At 43.7% G+C, this 21,562-nt stretch overlaps 1 protein-coding gene across 8 annotated transcripts in view; it reads right to left on the bottom strand.

Annotated features, from left to right (window-relative positions):
* The window catches only part of grik4 (glutamate receptor, ionotropic, kainate 4), a 170,317-nt gene that overhangs the window by 11,955 nt on the left and 136,800 nt on the right, over positions 1-21,562 (bottom strand). For all 8 annotated transcript variants that reach the window (XR_008953001.1, XM_057049638.1, XM_057049637.1 and 5 more), the window contains 3 exons: positions 11,261-11,368; positions 5,719-5,922; positions 2,991-3,104 (listed from right to left, as the gene is read on the bottom strand). Coding sequence is in view for 7 of the 8 variants with exons in the window: in XM_057049638.1 (XP_056905618.1) it covers positions 2,991-3,104; positions 5,719-5,922; positions 11,261-11,368 (426 nt within the window). In the remaining variant the exon portion in view is untranslated. The remainder of the gene's footprint in view (positions 1-2,990; positions 3,105-5,718; positions 5,923-11,260; positions 11,369-21,562) is intronic.

The following is a 21,562-nucleotide window of genomic DNA, read 5'->3' as shown; positions in this document are numbered from 1 at the left end:
CTTGGCACCACTGTGTGCATGTGTGTTTCTAATTGTGTCATGAAGGAACCATGTCAGCTGTTGTTGAGATCGCTGCAGGGGTAATCTGGGGAGAGCGGCTGATTTGACAGAGGTCAGGGGGCGTACATCGCCAACAACATCCTGCTGCCTCTGTGGCTCATCAGGTTGCCTCTGTGTCAACTCAGTGTTCAGTACACATGTAAAGAAGTACATTTGTATTTGTGTACATGTGTGAGTGCCCTGATGTGAATATTTGTGAGATTGTGAGACCAAACCCTCAATAAAGCTCTATGTGATCTACTCAGCCCTCGAGGCCACTGCTGAACACAAACACAAACCCCTAATTAACTCCTATGTCTAATTAGACACTGCCTGCTCCTTCTCTCTCTCTCTCTCTTATTCTCCTTCTGTCCCTCTGTGTGTCTCTCTCTTTCTGCACATTTGGATGAAGACATTTAAATGTTAAAAATGAGAGACAGATACAATAACTACCTGTTGGGTTTAGAGCAGATTGTTACAGATGTGAATGAATAAGCCGACTGTAGCTCTAGAGTCTATCTAGGTTCATAGCTATAATGTCCACTTCATTTACTGCAGTGTTGAGATAAATATGCAGCATGACTTGCAGAGAGGAGATTATTTCTCTACCCTAAAGCCACATTCATGTCTGCGAGGATACAGCATATATAGAGGATTAAACAAGCACACATCTAATTACTATGCTACAGATCTTCATTCGAGCTTGCAAACATAGATAGTTTGTGCCAGACAGGAGGCTCCTCCATGGCTGGAACCCTCTTTCATCATGTGGCTTAAAAGTGACTGCAGTAATGCCTTATTGGTAGGTGCCTAAAAGAGTTTGCCTGTGACAGTCAAAATAACTGGCCTAATCATGATACACTGAACACTGTCTGCGGAGATGATCTTCACAAATGGGAATGGAAAAAAATGGTGAGCGAAGGTCTGGCAATTGTAAATGTGTACAGAGAAAAGAAGCATCCTGGTGGTGGGAGGCAGCTCCTATAATTGCCTTCCAATATCAACTCACATTTACATGACTGACACCTGCAGCGCCTGTGCAGTTTGTCAACTCGTGCTACAAATCCACGAGAAACATTTGACAGTGAAAATGTTCCCGGGTCCATACTTAGACCCAGATAAAGTCCAAAATGAGTTGAACCATTTTCCAGCAACCCAAAGACCTGTGAGACCTCAAAAGATGTGATAGGTTCATGCAGATCTCGACAGACAGGCAAAGCAACATGAATTAAATCAGAAATTTTGTAGGTTCGAACATAGAGATACAGAATACCACAGATAGCATGTACATAATGAACAGGAGACGGATAAATAAGCAACCAACACAGTCAAAATGTAATTAAGCTCAAGTGGCGGCTCTCTGTTATTGCATTCATCATTGTTATTGATCACTCTAAATTTTTCATTTAAAGTTTGAAATAAGCAGCGGCTAACCCACTTGTTCAGATCAGTGTGCCACAGATCAATAGTCAGTGTGTCAGAATAAGAAGTAGCTCAGTCACAGAAATTCAAATATTGAATTTTACAGGGAGGCTTGGGGGACCACCACCAGTCAGATCAGATAAGATTTCAAAGGGCAATGGGAGCGATGGGAGAATAAAAGAGCATGAGAAATCTGAGCGAGACAAGCGTAATGTATACGATCCACAGCCCACTTGACCATGTATGTACGAATCGCAGCTGGGCAAATTACGTTACAGATACATCTTTTATCCTAAAGCCCAGTAATAAGTGTCTGAACAGCTTATAGCACCTCTTAACAAAGAAGTGTTGTGCCAACTGGGTCAGGGTCTGTGTGAAGTTACTGCTTGTGTGCCAGCACTGAGGTATTTCTACACCCGTGTAGGTGAGAAAGGAGGGTGTTTACAACAGCAGAGTGGAATGGGAGCCTCTGCCACTGTGGGATACTGTGCTATTGTTAGCTCCCGTCACAGTCCGGACTCTGCTCAGTACATTTCCGTGTTCTGTAAAGGCACCTTGGGTTTTAGGGGAGGATTCTTGATAAATGGGCCATTGGCTGCAAACACTGGCTTTTATTTCTACCTGCACTACTACCGGTATTTCATTCTCCAGGTTGCGCTCCGCAGAGCACAGGGGCATTAGTTGTGTGAACATGATGGCCAAGCCAATACAAAGGACAAGCATGAAACCACAGAAAGTGCAAACTTCATCACATAAGTTCGCACAGTAAAACACACCATCTGGTACTGCCAAGATGGAGCGGCCAGAAGAGGAACCGAAGAGGCAAACACGGGGGAGGTAAATAAATGGACACAATTAAAACGTTGACTGAGCAGACAGGAACGAGATTACCGAAAAAGCACAAACCCCAAACTAATCCTGAAAATTCCATGAGGCGCACGGGTGTGTGTTTGAGCTGCAGAAGCCCAGTTCATCCAGATAGCGGCTACAAAAATGGGCTGCCAGGTGCGGTGATGTGCGCCTGGCTGTGGGAAGCACATGTCACAAGTTGCGTCAAGCAACACAAAGCTCAACATCAAATGTCTTTTTGGAGATAATCAGAGCGAATAAAGCTGGACAGGAAAGTTGCTCTGGTGAAGTTTCTGGCTGTGTGCAGGAGGGGAGGAAACACCTGATGGAATCAAGTGATAAAAAGCGGACGGGAGTAGAAGATGATAGAAAAAAGGGTGTTCTGGAACCCCGCAGATACCTTTTCCAAAGAGGAAATGCCGGTGCTGACAGGTAAAAGACAGATCGTAAGGGAAGGCTGTGAAGTTGGTGGGAGAGATTAAGCAAAACTGAAAGAAATAGAGTCCAGATGGGAGAGTGGTTCTTCCCCAGCCATTAGTCAAGGCTCAACAGCCTGCTGTTGTATGTCTACAAGCTTTACAAGAGCCCGATAGTTTGCTCTTAGAGGGTGTGTGTGTGTGTGTGTGTGTGTGTGTGTGTGTGTGTGTGTGTAAAACAGTGTCCGTAGGAAGCAAACTCACCAGGTGGACTCGGTACATGATGCTGATCCCCAGGGTCATGTAGGGCTTGGAGAAGTCGATGACCTTTTCACGCTCTGCGGTGATGGTGAGGCCGGCCACTGCGAGGTCAGCTTTCTGAGACACAGAGAAAAAATATTGAAATGTAAACTCCTCAAACACATCCAGTCATACCAAGCACGGCCATCAAATTTAAATTCAGGGCACTTTATTTATCCCTGAGGGGCAATTTAAAAAGCACAGTGAGCAACAAGGCACGCGTGACATCAGACAAACAACAAAAACAGGACTAAAGTGCAGGAGACCATGCATAATGTCCAGAGCAGCAGCAGCAGCAGCAGCAGCGACATCTGTCCTTCCTGGGACAGAGAATCAGTTGCTGGCAGAACAGAAATAACGGATACAATCATACAAAAACACCAAACCAAGAATCCACCGTCGAGCTGTAAATATATATTTCAACACCACAACTTAGTTGCAGTGATATTGTATCTGCGTGTTATTGTTCACACTACTGTGCTCCTGATATTAAGAAGCAATGATAAACATCTTGTTTTAAAGTTGCTGGCAGTGGTGCTGGCCACAGATAACAGGAGCCCATTAGTCTCCTTAATATTGTGGCTGACATTAGTTCAGCTTGCACAAGATTGGGTTACAAGGTGAAGCTGAACAACTGCCAGGGCACAATGGCTGAGCAACATTGTAATTAGAGTTAAAGATATATTCAAACTAATGAACAGAATGACTATGACTCATGTTTTGGAGTCCAAGTTTGTTCCAGACTGGATAAAAAAAAAATGTTTGTGTTTCATTCACTATGGATGTGCATTATATTCAATAAAAATAAAATCACACTTTATTTAAGGTTCAAAATGCATAAAATTAACAATACATCATGATTAACCTCAAAGCCCAAATGGCTGTGGTGAGAATGATGAAGTACCTGTGCTCTAATATTAACCTTGTGCATCCAAAGGCATATTTTCTGTCTCTTCTTCAAAGTGCTTTGATAATGGTAAGCCAGCTATGGGAGTCAGTGCACGTGCAACCATGCATAATGACAGCAGGACACGTGATGAACATTAGCAGTGCTTTGGTCAGTCTCTATCTCAATGAGAAAATGATCCTGACCATGATCCTGGTTCAGAACTACAGCTCGGACTCACATCCGTTGGATGATCACACCTAAAAGCTCTGTAACCTTGCTTCAGTTTTGCCTCCTGCTGCCTAATTCTCAGTCCGTAGGCTTTGAGCCTCCATCATCCAGCATGCCCACCTCTCTCCTCGCCCCTGTTCTTTAGCTGTCGTCTTAAAGACTGATCGCCTGCTCTGTGAAAGCCACGCGGGGAGTGAACATGCAGGAAATTCCAACAAAAGAAAGTCACCAATCCTTTGAAAAACCAGCACGCTGATTTGTTACAGCAACCACGGAAATATTAGTAAGACAGGCAAATCTTTATATTTAGCACAGATTCCCGCTGCTCTGGTTAGAACTTCAGGCTCTTAAAACTATGGCAGAAGCTGGAGCCAGCGGTCACTGGGACAGACCCAAATATTCACCCTGGATTTTGTTGTCAGTCCGTGCACGAGTGGGAGGAAACCAGAGAAACCCATGTCAACATGGGAAGAGCTTTATATGATGCAACTGCTAATAAAAAGCACTCTCTCTCCAGCATGACAGTACCTGCCCCATCCTACACATTCTGTAGCAGCTCTGTCTGACAAAGGTGAAGAACTTATGAAGAGAATATCTTAAGATTATCTTTCAAAGACAAACGCAGAATTAATTCTAAGAAAGTCGAGCCCTTAAAGCCTTAGCAACAGGGAAGAACACATGGCATTGGAACTATCACACTTCTCATTTCATTGACAAACAGAGGAATCTATTCACAAACAGTGAAACTACAAAAGTAAGCATGCCATCTGTGAGGCTCAGACGCTTAGTGACAGGTTGCTAAGTAAAGAAGCAAATACCGTTCTGTTGTCAAGCAGAAATGTTGTGCAACTCCACAGAGAGCACCTGCAACAGATGTAATTTGTGTTGTAGGTGGTTCTACATGTGTTATCGTAGGTGTGCTGTGAGCCAATGATGAGGAAGATGCCATTTTTAAGGAATAATACTGAACAAAATTCTTACAAGAGGACAACCTAATCCTCTTGTAAGAATTACATTCAGTTAACTTTTAAAATTTTTGTCCATGAATGGTTATGGATGAGTCTTCCACCATTTTCTAAGCTTTTAGTCAAGCAAACTCATCCTTTCTGTCCACTGAGAACACCCCCCACCCACCCACCCCACCTCCCTTCCATCTCCCTTGAGCATGTCTGGAGATGTTCTCTCTGTGTTGCTGAGGCCGCTGTCACATGGTGACCCTTGTGAAAAATCAGCCGTCTTTCACCGGCGGGGACCGATGGTGGCGACAAGCTGTGACAATGATGAGAGCAGTCATTGCTTTTGCCTTTCATACTTAATGACTTTGCTCTCCATTAGACCACAGAATGAAGACAGATCACCTCCCACTCTAAACTGGGTCCCTCCCCTCGTCTCCTCTTCCTCACACTGACTTCATGGACTCACTGTTTCACATTAGTTACAGGTTTTTCCTGCTCTTGGCTTTCTTACCTAACCTAATCCGTCCGACAACAGCTGAAAGTGCAAAGAGCCTTAAGAAAATTGAACAGCAACAACATAACCTGTGTCAGTCTGGCTGTTAACCATGCAGCAACCCACCCTCGATATGAGCTCTCCAACCATGCCGGTCCATGTTCCGTTAGCTCCCGGGACCCCGTAGTGTCCGTCCCCTACCAGCCGGATGCGATATTTGAACTTGAGAATGTCTGCCAGCTCCTTGAGCATGTCCACGCAGAAGCCTTCATAGCGGTCATTCCCCTCCAGATCCTGGTGGTTCTGCCGCAGCATCACGTAGGGATTCTCCTGAAAAGCAAACACTTTGTATTTTAACAGTGGATCTGGAAAATGATTATGATATTGTGCCGTATGTCTTTCCATAAAGAAGGAGGAGGATCCGTTTTCTGTCTTTGGTTCCATCCCCATAATTGTTATGACCGTTTACTAAAATGTTTGTTTTTCATTTGTTTCTCACTGGCTTCCAGACTGGAAGTCACTTTGTTCTTTTCTGCCGTCAGAGCCAACTGTAGTTGGGCTTTTTATTGTGTCTAATGCTTCTGGGATGATTTTGTCAGCCTTTATTTTGCACATTAGTCCCCCATGAGACAAGGATTGCATCACTTCTTGGCACTTCTAAAAAGGAATGCACTTCAAATCTTCCACTTTTATAAATGTTTTTGTCAGTTCTCCAGTACCAGCACCAGCCCTCGCTCCCATTTTACCCATCTGGAGTTGAACTACTTTCTGAAAGTATCCAGTCCATTTTACCCCCCCCCCCCCCCGAAATCACTTCACTGGGGAAGACCTTTGCATGCTGCTGTTCATGCACATTACACAATATAAATGCTAATTTCACACCTCGGGAAACTGGAGCTTTCAAGCACACGCTCACATTCAGGCCAGACCGACTCAGATGTTTTTACTCGCTTTCCAATTTCCGCAGCATTATTACAGGGCCTGCCTTTTTAAGATGTTCCGCGAAGACACAAACGCTCTAAAGCTGTGGCTATTTGCACCCAGAGGACAGAAAAAACAATAACAGCCTGCCAAAAATCATGTTTATATCCTCCTATAAAACCTAATTAAAGTAAAAACATTTTGACTGTACAGCTTCCTGTTGATTTATGCTCGTGAAGAAGGGTAAAAGCATGCTGCACTAGTGATAAATAGCTGTTGTCAATCACAAAGAGCATCTGTTGCTACAAAATATGGCCTCTGTTTTCAACTCCATCCTCTCTGCTGACCTGATTAAGTAGACTACTAAAATCACACGTGTCAAACATCCATCAGTCACGTTAGGAAAAAACAAACGTCGACAGCAGAGGGGCTGCTGACCGTCGGACTCTGCCTGAACTCTGAAGTCTTTTTTCTTTGTTTTGGTCCGTTTCACTGCTCTATAAATTCTGTCCGTCCACCAAACCTGAGCAGAAATGGAAACAAACAGGGTCCGGAAAGATTACACCTATCTCTGCAGCAGTTCATTCTCATTTCAAAACTTCAGGCAAACACAAATCCCTCCAGAACCACTTCTGCTAAAAAGCGGCATAAAGTTGAGAATAAAATCGTTTAAAAATAGCTGTATAAAAAGGTGGGAAAAGTCTATGCATGGGTGTGAAAGTGCTTTCTTCTATCAGAAAGAAATTTCATCTACCTGCTTTTGCACACCACAGCAAAACAGCAATAAAAGCTATGAGTTTGAAGCTACAAAGGAAGTCAGATTTCCTTCTTATTCCCAGGTTATGAAGAGCCTGGTTGCAGAGCGATAACTCTGGAGGATGAAGCTCACTCATTTGCACACCCTGGTGGAGTTTCCCCCTCTAAAGACCTGGGGGCTTTTCAACATATCCTCACAGTCAGCCTCACTTTGCTCAACTCTTTTCTTATCCTTAAAACTCATCCTCCAGAGACTGAAAACCTGGCACGTGAGATACAATTTTCTGACGGAGTTGTGTTTGAAGAACAGCCACGGCTGAATAATGGCACACCCAAATATACTGAGAACGAGTTCGTGGGCCGGCAGAAAGTGGAACAACTAATTGTCTCTGTGCGCTATTTCATACGCACGTGCCGCATGATTGGGGTCCGCTTATGGTTTTGTGCACTGAATTTGTGCTAAAGTGCAAATAAATTAATCCACGACATCTGGGACTCGAAAAAAAAAGAGTTTTGAGACGTTAACAAGCAGACTGGCTGGGGGGTTGGGATTTACCCGCTGAGACAGTGATTACTTTACGAAGACGTGTAGCTGGCATAAACGGAGACATCCCTGCAGGTCAAGCTCTAATTGATTTACTTCTGAAAGGAGGAATAACCACGATTCTGGGAGCGCTGAGTATTTAACAGCCAAATTAGGTCAAGATGTATTAACATTGAAGGACTAATGATTTGCCATTTGCATGACATGCAGTGTCACAGATTGGCTGTGCACGCGTACTTGTGGACTTCTGATTGTGAGTTGCCTTTGAGGTACCGTGGTAACGGTTTTCTGAGCGTCCAGCCCTGTGATATGGCGCCGGCATCGGCTCGTTTCATGAGACATAAATGATGGAATGATGGCTGTGTGTCTGGTTGTTTCCCACGTGATGAGACATATTGGAGAGACGGAACAAAAAGATGTGTCTGACAGTCGAGAAAAGACCGTAAATGACAAAATCAAACGACTCTGCCATAATTAAAGCTGTGGGGGAGGAGGACTGAGAAGACAAACACAAACATCCTTTTCTGATCCGTGCTCAGCTTTGATTTGGTGTAACCCTGGAATCAAACATTTGGTGCAACTTTCTATAGGATGCAATTTGCTGTGAAAAATCCCTGAAGCTCCCCTTCAGAAAATAATCACAACGGTGTGGAAATTAATCGGATTACTCCTCCCCGCCATGGTGTTTCAGACAATATGACCAGAAGATGACCGAGGATAATTTGAGCATCAGTGAGGGGGTGATGCCATGAATTCAGCAAATATATGCAGGAAACTCAATTAATCATTACAAACACATGCTGTTTGTCCCGGTTGTTAGGTGATAATCAGTTCTGTGTCAGTGGTCTTTTACCCTAAAGCTGCTTGTGAAATTGAAGTGGTGAGATGGCTGCTGTGCACTGGTGTAATGGACATGCCCTGCAGAGGTCAAGTGAATGTGTCAAGAGTGCACATAAACACTGACAACACACGTATAAATGCCCAAAATAGGGCGTCCTCAAATAGTGCCAGTCCAGCAGCTACAGGTGAGGAATTCTTATAAAAGCTTCGGGCTTTGGCTTGTGTTCTGCCGGCCATCAAGCCATGATGAACGAGCTGTGATAGGCAGAGAAAATTGCTCCCCGGTGGGTTCTGGAGTGTGGCCCAGGGACGTTATATCTTCAAAGTGAAATCAAAGTGCAGTGCACGTCCAGTTCCTATGTCCACGCCCTCATGTTGTGAAAACATTGTCTCATTTGTACACAGATGCGTGCACACACGCGCCGTCCCAGAGCGCCATTTTAAAATGAACCATTCCATCTAAATCCAAATCGTTTCGGCAAGGCCGGAGAGTTGGTCGCCGGCAAAATATGGCAATATGTCCTCCCCCTTCGCTCCCGCGGCTCTGCGGCTGATAAGCTGATAGCCGGCAGCACGCTGGGACCGGTCGGCCCCGCTTACAGTCCGCTTTGTCTTATTGTCCAATTCATCAAGCGGGAGGAGGAGTGGATGGGCGGGCGGCAGGTTTGTGCACTCAGCTGTCGCTAATGCGTTTGTGTGAGCTCGTCTCAATCCACAGATGAAGAACGTGGTGCCAGGAGGGATGGATACCTGAATCCATTATCACTACCGATGCCAGAGTGGCACATCAATGCACAGAAGGACTATCAAGCCAAAGAGGGCAGATTCTACTGTTTTTGAGGAGACTGAGGCACACTTAATGTTGAGAGGTCCAGTTCCATCTAGGGCAGATTAAATCTGTGTGTGCATGTTCTCAATGGCAGATCCTCTATAGGCCCCTTCAGGAGTGACAGTTCAGCAGTCTGTTTACGTCGATTGAATATTAACCATGCTGCAGACGCTATAAATTATTGTAAAGTCCATCATTATGGCACTTGGCAGGTCTATATTGCACTTCTAGTGCTGCCATCATAACCGCCCAGCAGGCCTTTGAAAAACTGCCTCATTCACTCTTGAAAGGGATAGTTCTCCAAAGTGATGGTGTTAAGTCCCCGGTAAGTGACAGAAATATTGGAGATGAGCTATTCAGTAGCAAAATGTGGTACCACTTTGAGGTAACACAACACTGAGAGGGTCTAAGAGCACAAACACTTGGGCATCCATCCAGATTTGAGACACGTTGTGGTTTCATGCTGACACTTGTGAGGGTGTTTCAGAAATACATCCGCACAGACATAAGCACATAGCTCGAGCTGATAAAAGCACTTGAACTTCAACTTGGCAATAGACTAGTTATCTGATTGTTGGTCAATTCTCCCTGGACAAAACCTTGAATATTGTTCAGTAACATTTAAAAGTGCTCACAGATGTTATTAGAATAACTTTGCTCTCAAGCTATTTTAACAATCTTGGTTCTGTTTGTTCCCTGTGTGTACCCATGTCTGACATCTGATCCTGATGTTTATGCCATGAAGGCTGTGGCGCTGACAGGAAGAAGACATGTTTGAACATTTTCTTATCATTTTCAAGAATACGTGACTAATAGTGCATCCCTCAAGGAATACTTTTAACTCTTAGAATTAATAGGCTCAACATCATTATTTTCCCAACTTGGCCAATCAACTGTTGCTCTTTCTGACTAAATTCATGACCATTAATAGATAAATATTAGAGCATAAGCAGAGAGGAATTGACAAGCAGGTAGATAACAGTAAACCCATCATGATAGATGCATAAATATGTTTGTTCAGGATTTGTTGTTGGTTTCTTGAGGAAACCAGCAAAAATCATGGAAATAGCAAAAATGCCTACAGAAAATAGAGTAAATCTTTATATAGTAACTAATGTATATTAATTTGTATATATATATAACATCTGCTAAATGCTCTGTAATGCAGCTTCTGGAATCTGCTGTGTGCTCTAACTGGATGGTTTTCACGTCCGGGTTCACCCACCAGTCTCCTGGAAAAACACCCGAGAACATGAAGCATCTGTTCCACTTCGATTAACACGCACTCAGGTCGTCGGTTGACTCAGCTCATGCTGAAAATGTAGCAACGCTTCTCATAAACCTTTGATTTAATCTGTCTAATACAAGTTTTTTGAATTCAAAGAAAAAGGCTCATCAAAATGGTAGGGCGGTCATTTGCTGGGCACCCTGAAACAGACGCTGCAGCGTGACAGCGAGAACTCACAGGATCTAAATCTACAGCAGTACGAGATTGGCTGACCGGGTAAATTATTATCTCCGCTGATGCACTGTGATGTCTCCTCATTTGATGCACTCAATGCGAAACAATCGCGAGGCGTCGCTTCCTCTGATCCCAAGAGGAGCCGAGTTAAGATCTGAAAAAACAAAACGGGCTTTTGATATGGTAATTACCTGTGTACCGCAGAGTGTCGGCCACATACAGATCAGGCTGGAGTAAAGCAAAGAAAATGGTGGCCGCTGACACTTGTGTGTGTTTTTGCGTGTGCGATTGTTTCAGTGAGCGATGTGATTCTTACTAATATTGTTGTGATGGTGAGCGTAGTGTTGAAGAGCGTGTCCGTCACATTGATTGATGGCAGCGTTCTCTCCATGGACAGTCCATCTTCTGAGTGCCACAGGCCAATCTGCAATGACAGCACACACACACACACGCGCGCGCACACACACACACACGCACACACACACATACGCACACACGTTTCACTAATTAATTCAGCTGAGTCACTGCAATCTAAGCATCTTTATTTTAACACTACACTTCTCTTTAAATGGAAATCAGTGTGTCGTCTCCAGCAGAGTGAGAGATCACAAAGGTTTGTGAAGTGAGAGCGAAAGTTACCACAACTGAGAGAGGCAAAGACAATGTGCATTTGTGTGTGTGTGTGTGTGTGTGTGTGTGTAAGAGAGAGACTCCTTGAGGAATGAACACCGGGCAAGGATTTAATTAGAGGAAACAGAATGCATTCATTGTAGCAATTACCGGCAAATCCTGTGGCACAGAGCCACGTTGTTATCTTTATTATAACCTGTGTAGATTCTCACCTCTGTCTTTGCATCATTCCTGTTAATTCCTTTCTCCTCCTTTCAATTACATGCAGGTGTTTGTTAACCCTCAGCTTTGTGAGTAAGAAAAGATGATGCTTTTGTTCATTTGGGGCACATTTAATCCACCTGATGCTACCAAAGGGTGTGAAAATGCAGGTCCTTTGTACAATAATCAGGAAAGGGATGTTTTTGCAGCTTTTACATGAAGTTTAAATAAAATAGCTTTCATTTTATGCCCTGGCCATGTGTGATGCACAGGTCTTCATTAGTCACTGTCACGACTGTGGCAACTCTGTCTGATGCTCTAGAAAGAGTCTACAAAGTTGCTTTCTTCCCTTTATCATTATATTCATTCTGAAGATTCTGAAACAGACAATTTACATGTCAGTAAAAAATACAGTATTTTCTTTTTCTTTTGGAAATACAAGTAGGATAACGTCCAAGTCAGAGTGGCAGGTTTTAACTGATTATAAAAACACCCACATTCGCAGTGTTCCCCTCTGAGAACCTGCAGAACTCAATTAGGACAACCAAAGCCGAGCGTCTGTTGTAGTTAAGTTACCTTTCGTGGATCTACATCAGTGCAAGTCGGAAAATACTATTCGTGGCACATCCTTCCTTTTTAATTTTCCCAAGGAAACTTTTGAGACTGAACAAAAAAGAGGAACACATGAGAAGTAGCGTACCTAGACTAATGATCAATAGCTGTGGGCTTCTTCAGGCTGATTCTACTTGAGAAATCAGAGTGGAAAGACAGCAAAGGTAGCAACCCAAATGTATCTGTATAAGAAAGGATTGACCCACTTTCAGGGAAGAATTCAAAATAATGATTACTTTACAAATGTATCGATATTAAAAAGCACTTTTTGACATTTAAATTAAAGTGACATATCTTTTGAATCGCTTGGACCCAGAACTTCCCTTGAAGAGCTTTGTGGGAGAGGTGGACTTTTTTGATTCCCTCGGAATTCTTGAGGGGCAGAACTGAGAGCTGAAGTGCCCTGACTGGTGGAACAACTTTACAGCCTTTATTTCATTTCGACAAGCTTCACTTTGTGTTTTGATCATGTGGAAAATGGAGCAAAAGAGGACAATGAGGTCGGGGCTCTTTTGAGCGTATTTGCCGAAGAATAATCGGTGGAACTTTGAGTTGGAGACTTGAAACTACTGATCCAAAGGGAAGAATAGCCGATGAGCTGGCTGAGCCACATGTAGGACACAGGCTGAAACCAAAGCGTTCATGACACTTAAGCTAAATAGTCCTTAAATATAGTTTTGAAATTAAAATTTATATTGAATATCAATTTTCTAACTATTCCTATAATCTAAAATAAAGTAGTTCTTAGTTTAACCTGTTTTCTTGGCTCTTTTGAGGCATTTACAAAGTACAGGTGATTTTGACCCATAATATCATCAATGTAATTTTTTTCCAACATAATATGAGGGTTAAGCAACATTCCACAGCTCCATAGCCTCCAACTCATCTCCATATCAGCCTGATTGGAAAACATTTTCCAGAACTTTGATGGGAACACAACCCACATAGATTATCAGGGTTATTAGGTAGACAAATAAATTCTTGATATTAAAAGTTTCTTGGTGGAAAAGGTGCTACAGAAGTGATGGAAGTAAAAAAGCACTTTGGTGCCTTGAGATTTCAAGCTGTCCTCCTTGATTAGCGCCTAGCTTTGGAAGCCCTTTATCTACTGTCTTGGCACTAGTGATAAAATTCTGATGCCCAATGTAAAAAAGGAAACAAAGACTCTGCAAAATAAAACATTTCCTTTGAAATTTTGTGATCAAAAGGATCTTCTGGCTTTCTTGGGGGAAACAAATGCCTTAAACTCCCCCAACCTGAAGGATGCACCGTTGATGGTGGAGTGAAGGACCCAAGAGGGAAGAAAGGTGAACACGCTCAAACAACAAACAAACAGGAGAGTTGGAATTAGAGTACACAAGCTGCTGACAGAGTGGAAGGAGGTGGTGGTGGTGGATCAATGAACCGATGCCATCAGAGGTCCGATTCAGACCATCTGAGCATAGGAAGGGTCTTAGAAGGGGAATTGGGTGGCAGCATGAATCCTGCTTATGAACAGGAGGTGCAGAGAGGGGAGTTTGAGATGAGGGAGCAGCAAGCAGGAAGTGGGAAGAACGATAAGCCAGCGGGGGAGGAAGTGGCCTTCTGGTGGCCCTGTCATCAGGTCTGTTTCTGCTGAAAACTGAGAGTAGCTGCTTATTCCTTCTCAGGAAGGAGGTTTCATACATCTGCAAATGTAAGCAGGATCTTCTGCACACACACACAGACACACACACACACACACACACACACATTTAAAACCTGCACTGTTTCAATAAACCAATACCATAACTTCACTTCAATGACTCAAGGTCAACTAAAATAACTTTGACCATAGAATTACTTATGTAATTTTTTTTTATTATATCAAACAGTACTTTGTTATGCTGGAATTGCTTTTTCACTTATCTTCCGCAAGGTCTGTTGGATTCTTGCTGCGGGAATATTCCATATCACCCCAAAATCAAAGAAACCCCACAGTCATGAGTTTATATTACACTTTGGATTGACAGACTCATAGAAATCCCGCTGCTTTCCTCGTTATTTTATCCGACTCATAAACAATGTTTATCCTCCCTGCTCCTCTCATCAGTCCTGCTTCCTCATCTGTCTTATTAAAACACCATCCTGTCATAGTTCCTGTTGTGACTTGCAATCATGCAATCGTATGCGGCACAACGAGCCTTTTTGTAATTTCATGAGTTGTGCAACTCTAAATTCTAAAAGGAAGCCAGAAACTGGTGTTAATCCTGAAGCAACAGCACTGGTGCATTGCATAAAACCTCATTATACAGACACAAGCTGAGAATCTATTAATATTCTAAAGCTTCTTTTAGAATGAGGGGAAGCTGAATGTTTTCACACAACAGATGGCATGTGCATGTTTAATGGTGTAAATATCTGTAATTCTGGGTTTCTTATTGATTCAGTATTTACACTGCAATTATATGGCAAAACCCCTCTTGTAGCAGAATAAAAGAAGAACTTTAAGTTGTATTTGACCCATTTTCCTGCAAAACCTTGAATCAGAGAGGAGGAATGAAAGGAGGAAAAAGCTTCAGAAAACTGTCAATCATTCAGTGAATAGGTGCGGTGGGTCTGGCGAACGAAGAGAAAATCAACGGGAAAGTATGAGCAACCACCAGCCAGTCAGAGCAGGTCGACGGGTAGAAGAAGACAGAGAGACAGCAGAGAGAGAGAGAAGAGAGGAAAGAGAGAGAGAAAGCCTGAGATGAGGAGATAGACAACAAGTGGGATGATGCTCCTCACGATGGATTACCTCGGGTTTGTGCTGCAACCTGGAATTATATCACAAAGAATAGATCTGGGGGGGTTTGTTCACTGAAGCATCAGGATTGGCTGATTATCCTGTCAGAAAAACACCGTACCCAATAGGGTGTGGCGAGACTGCCCGGTGACACCTGCATCCATCATAGCCTGAGCAAATCCACCGCTTCCATTATCAAGCCTAATGTCACACAGCTCACTTCCACGCAGGCTAAAGCTGTCAGCTGTTGCGCTGATGTAAATGAGTCGAGACACAAATGTGTCAGTCTCATTAAAGTTATGGGAACTGCTGAGGAACGCCATCCTCAGGAAGGGATCCTTTTCTGTCTTTTACAACACCTTTGCATTGTCAGCTGCATAAAATAAGCCCCAAATAGGTCCAGATATGGTAGTTTGGGGAGCCTCTTCCTGACATTGGGCTAAACAATGTCGTTTTTTTGGGTGCAGCCGCGTTACATTTACTCTATTTGTGATCACGATAGAGCGATGTCTTCTTCTATCGACACTATGACTCATCAGCAGCAGGAATGAGACTAATCAGGACGCAGCCGGATGCAGATTTCAGGGCACAGACTGACACGTGGTGATGAAGGTTGAAATCAGAGTCCTCACTCTTGTATTAGCTACCTACATTCCTCCAAAGTCTAAGACATAAGATAAAAATCTTTCTGGGAAATATGAAATTTTGGTCTCTTCATGCTCAGTAAAATGATCAACCATTTTCAGTGAGACCCGAGATTGCCCTTTTCCCTCCCTGGGAAAAGGGCAAGACATTGACAGATGTGATCCAGTCGCTCATAAGACATCACTTTTATCCATATCATTGAAAGTTACTTTTCTGCCTTTCTATAGGATGCCATTAAATCCTCAGACCACTGGGACTCTTTAAACAAACCGTAGATAGATCAGAATATGAACAACAGCATGTCCCTATGCTAAAGAACAACACCTGGATAACATTTTGTGCTGTTGTTCCACAGTCCATAGGCTGATCCACACTGAGATGGAGGAAAACTGTCTGGCACACGGGCACAGATATTTGCATCTACATGCATAATACACATGCACATTCTTTCAAACTCTCTCTGGCTGCTACTTTCCCTCTCTCTGGCATGCACACCCACACCCAGACACACATACACAGACTCACCCAGCCTTGAAATCCGTTAAGACTGGGGGATCTTGCAAAACAGCTCATCCATTCTGCTTTTGATCTATTCCCCATCTCCAGCCTGCAAAGTGCAAACTGAGAAAAACAAAAGAGGAGAGGAGACTGCTGCATGTCTCCCAGAGACCAAACAAAGGAAAGACCCAGAGACTGACAGAAGATGCTGGTGTGTGTAGATGGTTGTTGGGATGTGAGGCTCTGCATATAGCTGAGTACAGGTGGGTAAGAAGCTTTGTGAATGGTTAACCAGCCCAGTTGTAGAAACTTCCTCCACAAAGTTATGCTTAATTCAACAAAAATATACATATGAGGCACATATTCCAACTAGGAAAAATGTCTTAATGTGTTTAACAGTGTGGAGAAAATGAAAAACTGTTCTTAAAGCTTCATGACTGAGCTTTACTTCAATCAGGAGCAACGTGGTAGAAGGAGGTGAATCGCTAAAGACAGATCAAAGCAAACACAGCACATAAAAGCAGCTACTACAGGGAGGACTGAAAGCGGTAATGAAAGGAAGTGATTGAAACCCAGCTTTGCACTGTAAATGGAAGCTTGTGCAGGGGATTCCCTGTGGGAAGGGTCTGCTCAGGAAAGCAACACCTTCGGTCTTGACACGTGCCGAAAGAGACGTATCCAGGGTGAACGAGATGATGTGTTTTCCTGACACAATGACGATCGGAAGAACCGCCGACTGGTCAGACTCATACGATTTAGCGTGCACCACCGACAGCATAATCATGTCAACAAAGACGGACTTGTTCTCATGAGATTAGGAATAACGTCCGTCGGATGTGATTAACAATAAAACGCTAACAAATGGTAAAACCAGAAAAAAGAAGAGAGGCAAAAAAGAAATTCCCAGATGGGGTTTGCTTGATCTAATGCTCACAGATGTTGCACAGCATTTTCAAAGAGGACAACAACAGCTGCATTACATCAAATAAACATGCAGCTTTTGCCTCCTATTTCTGTCCTGCTTGCAAACATCGACTCATCTCTGTCCAACATTCACCTCCTGGGATGTCTACCAGCCTGGATACTAACAGGGGCAATTTCCTTACATTGATGTTTAACTTTCATTGACATCACTTTGAATTTATGGGACAATTCTGCCACAAGCCTCTGACAACTCACAACCTTGATTAAATGAAGGGATTAAACCAATCTGTGAAGAACAGGCTGGGAAGCCCACCAGGAGCCAAAACCAGCACCTCTGACATAGAAACTTATAGATTTTCCTCCTTTAAACTGAAGAGCTGGGACCAATGGGAGGTGAAACTTGGTCTGTAAAGTCAATCAAAGCCCATTTAGGGCAGCTTAAGCTCCAACTCTGGTGCATATCTATGAGACATGGTTAAGATGTACTCAACTCTGCTGGAGCCCACCTCAGAGGATGACTGTCAAGGCCTCTTGAAAGCCCTGCGTGGAGCTACACCTGGCTTCTCTGATCGTGAGATTCTTGAAAAAGGAGTAAAAGCCATCCTAAATCTGTTCACGTGTTGCACCGTTTCACCTCTTATTTTCTCTCACATGCCCCCACAATATCTGCCCCCAGCCACCTGACATCCCTGCCCCTTAATTTGGGTTGCAGCAGCAGTCAAATTGACTTGAGTGCATCTATAGCACGGTGTCAGAGTACGAGTGTTCCCAGACGGGGCGTGGGAGCGGGGGAAAGAGGAGTGGATGGAAAAAGCTGATTGCCCTAATAAAGGCAGAGGCAGCGCTGACAGAAAATAAATAAATCCGATCGAAAACAGAAAGAAACAGCGGCCTTTACGTCGAGGTAAGCCTTGTGTAAATAACATAGCTGAAATCATTTCTTGCAAATTGAAGTGGTGCTGGAGCTGTGGTAACGCTCCAGCACTCAGCGCTCCCTCATATGGTGCAGAAACAGATGCAGATAAATGAAATCTCCACCAAGTTCACCGCCCCCCGTTCCTCCGCGGCAACAGGAGCACAACCGCAAGACAAATGTAGTTAATCTCAGCAAACCTCGCAAACGATCAACAAAGCTGAGAACAGCTTACTTGGCTAAGGTTGGAGCGCGTTCAGTTACACCTCTGCAGATGCCCAAAACACGCTTTAACGCTCTTCTTCCGCTTCTTTCTCCTTCACTCTGGTGGCTTCAGCTCCAAAACTATGATGAAGTGTTTCCATTAGAAGATGTAATTATCAAATTTGGTGCAGTGTTTGGAGCCAACAGTAAATCACACACACACACACACACACACACACACACACACACACACACACACACACACACACGGACTGGAGTGGGTATATCATATTCTCTGTTCTAAAACAAGCAACAGCTCGCCTTCTGAGGCTGGACATCTTTTTAACGACTGCTGTGGCACCTGTTTGTTCTGAAGACACAACGTCTAGAGTCAACACCGGCAGGGCCAAGTTTAGTGTGTGAGCTGTGCAGGGAAGCAGAAAGTGGCAGAGCCTGCTACAAATCTCATCACTGCTGCTGCACAAGCGCTGACATAAGCGCAGCCTCAATATCACACATGAAAATCGGCGAAGACAGTGCAACATCGTAATACCTAATAATATTTATTATTTATATTTATTTTGGTCTCCCAGAACAGAAAACTGTCAATCATGCTAAAAACAAGACCCACATTGACATCTTTATCAGGGAAATGAACAGATGCGTTATATATCGAGAATGAGCCCACCCTGTGTTTGACCCCCTGGTTTCATGTTGTTCCTAGTCAGAGCCACTTCACTAGTACTGGGAAGTGTGTGGGAGACGCAGTTCCCAGTTCCTACAGGGAGCTTTCAGGAGCTCAATTTACAGGTCTGATAATAGATGGTGTTGTAGATATTCTCTGGCATGTAGAGGAATGGGCTGTTTCCATTTCATTGGTTTGTCTTTACTTGTTTATTTCAGGTCTTTTGTCCCTCTTGGTCTCATTTTCCTCTTTTCATCTCTCTTTCTCCCCCCCCCTCCCTCCCTAGACCTGTTCCGTCTGCCTCCTCTGCAGACTTTGGTCGGGTAAATGTGCCAGCGGCGCTGCAGCCACAGCACGGACAATAATCTTCCCGGGCCACGGCCACTGGCACCACCCTGCTGGCAGCAGACGGCAAGCTTCAACCTGTTCTGGGGCTTCTGAACCCAAACGTACAAAAGAAATAAGCAGGAGCCAATAAACTGTCATCAGAAAGTTTAAAATGAAAATATTATTTAAAAACAGTACTTATTCAAAAGAAATGACAACAGCTCTTTGAAATAAATGCATTTAAAGCCGCTATGTCAGACTTTCATAACTAACAACTTTACTGTTGTTCTGAAAAGCTGATTTGAATTCAAATGAGCAAGACTTTCTGCGGATGTGTTGGTTCCCACTTCTTAAAGCTTCTAACATTCGTGACTAACAACAGTCTTGGGGCTCCGACCGTTGCACATTAAACCAAAGAACAGCCAACAAGCGCTGGTCTTTATTCATGAGGTTATAAAAGGAGTGGCAAAAAAGAAAAAGTGCACTTAGGCCAGCCTGTGTTGTGCTCAAGTGCTTATACGTCTGTGCTGTAAACATGCGTGCACACGTGCACACCGATGAGCACCCGACACAAATGTAGAGTGGAATATGAGAAGACAGGGATAGTCAATGCTGTGGTCTTTTTAATGCAGGAATCTGAGTGCTGGAATGTAAATGCGTGCTCCACTGCAGGAAAGGGCCTTGCATCTCCTCACTTCACCAACTCCTCGCTGTTCTTCTATTCAATACCTGTAAATCAATCTGAAAGAATTCTAAAACTAAATCCTGAGGACAAAGACGCGGTGGGCAAGGACACGTTCAGGGATTCTGACACCCCTGGGAAAAAAAAGAGGTTTGATCTTTTCTTTTAGTCGGTCAAAACAACCAACAATGCCCAAATAAATGTTCAGCTGTCAAAATGGTGATATTTTACCTTGACAAGATAAATGCTGCACGCCATCTGCTTGCTAGCAAGCACAACAAAATGGCGAGTCTACAACAGTGATGCAACAGTTCCAATCAGATTTACTGAATGTCTTTATGCAATGACGGCAGCCTGGTGATCCAATTCTCCGTTTCATGCCTTGACCTCCTCCTTCTCTGCATCTCAGGTGGGAGGGATGAAGAGGTGAGGAGGAATGGCTGCTGCCTGTCCTCGCTAGGTTGTGGACACAGAAGGACCTGTAATCTGATCCTGTCCACAGAGACACAACTTTTCAGCATCTGCCAGGCAGAAGCAGCCCCAACCCAACAGCATGTGGGAGGTGCCATTAACAAAACAAACAACGCTCCCATCTCACACCTCTTCTCCTCTCATTAACATATCTGGCAGTGCCGCGTTACAATACTGCTAGCTGAAATTATTTGGTCTCGCTGCATTATCCATCTGCTCGAATGGACCCGTGCCAGCGTAAACAGCGGCCACTGGAAGACACAGACAAGGTTAGTAAAGGCAGACGAGGCAGCATCTGACGCCTTTACACGTTTTTCCCTCACATTTCGTCTCTAACTCCATTCCCTGTTTCATGCAGCTCTTTCAAAATGTAAGGGTCAAATGTTTAAAAACAGCGGTGGAATAAATTTATCCTCGCCGCCCAACTGTCTCTGTGCTCCGGTGTCATAATAGCATGACAAGAGCTACTTAAAATTCTAGATAAGCAAACACAAATGCAGCTATCCGTTCCAGCAAAGTGGAGTCGAATTGCTGGATGGGTGATAAGTTAATAACTGTCATGCATAATGCAGCACCGACAGGAAAACACAATAGTCTGGGCAGCAGGAGGAAAGGCTGCAGAAATGATGGACAGGTATTTTGGACAGGTATTTTGGAGAATGCATGACTGTGTGAGAACTTACCACACACGCATGCTTCACAGCCTGTGAGGAAAGATGGAAAGATTTTATGACAGGAGATGAGGGCAAATCCCAGTCATTATCCCAGATTATGACATTCTGGACCTTGTGTTCTGTGTTTCTCCAGGTTCTCTAGTGGCCTTAAACACTTGCTGAGGGTGTATTCCTTTATTCCATCCATCATTATGACCCTGACTGGAAATAAATGGCGGTTTTGAAAAATAAATGTTTGCCTGCTTCCAGCTGTCTTGTAAAAAACAACAACATTGATTTCCCTGCACCACACCAAGAGAGCATCTGCCTGCTCCATCATTCCTCAACACATATTCTGTTATATCAAATGCAGAACACACCAGCAGGACTCACAAAAGCTCATGTATTATGCACCGTCACAAGGGGA

The sequence above is a fragment of the Takifugu flavidus genome, chromosome 12 (genome assembly GCF_003711565.1).
Source record: "Takifugu flavidus isolate HTHZ2018 chromosome 12, ASM371156v2, whole genome shotgun sequence".
In the NCBI taxonomy this organism is placed as follows: domain Eukaryota; kingdom Metazoa; phylum Chordata; class Actinopteri; order Tetraodontiformes; family Tetraodontidae; genus Takifugu; species Takifugu flavidus.
This window is presented reverse-complemented; position numbering and strand designations above follow the sequence as displayed.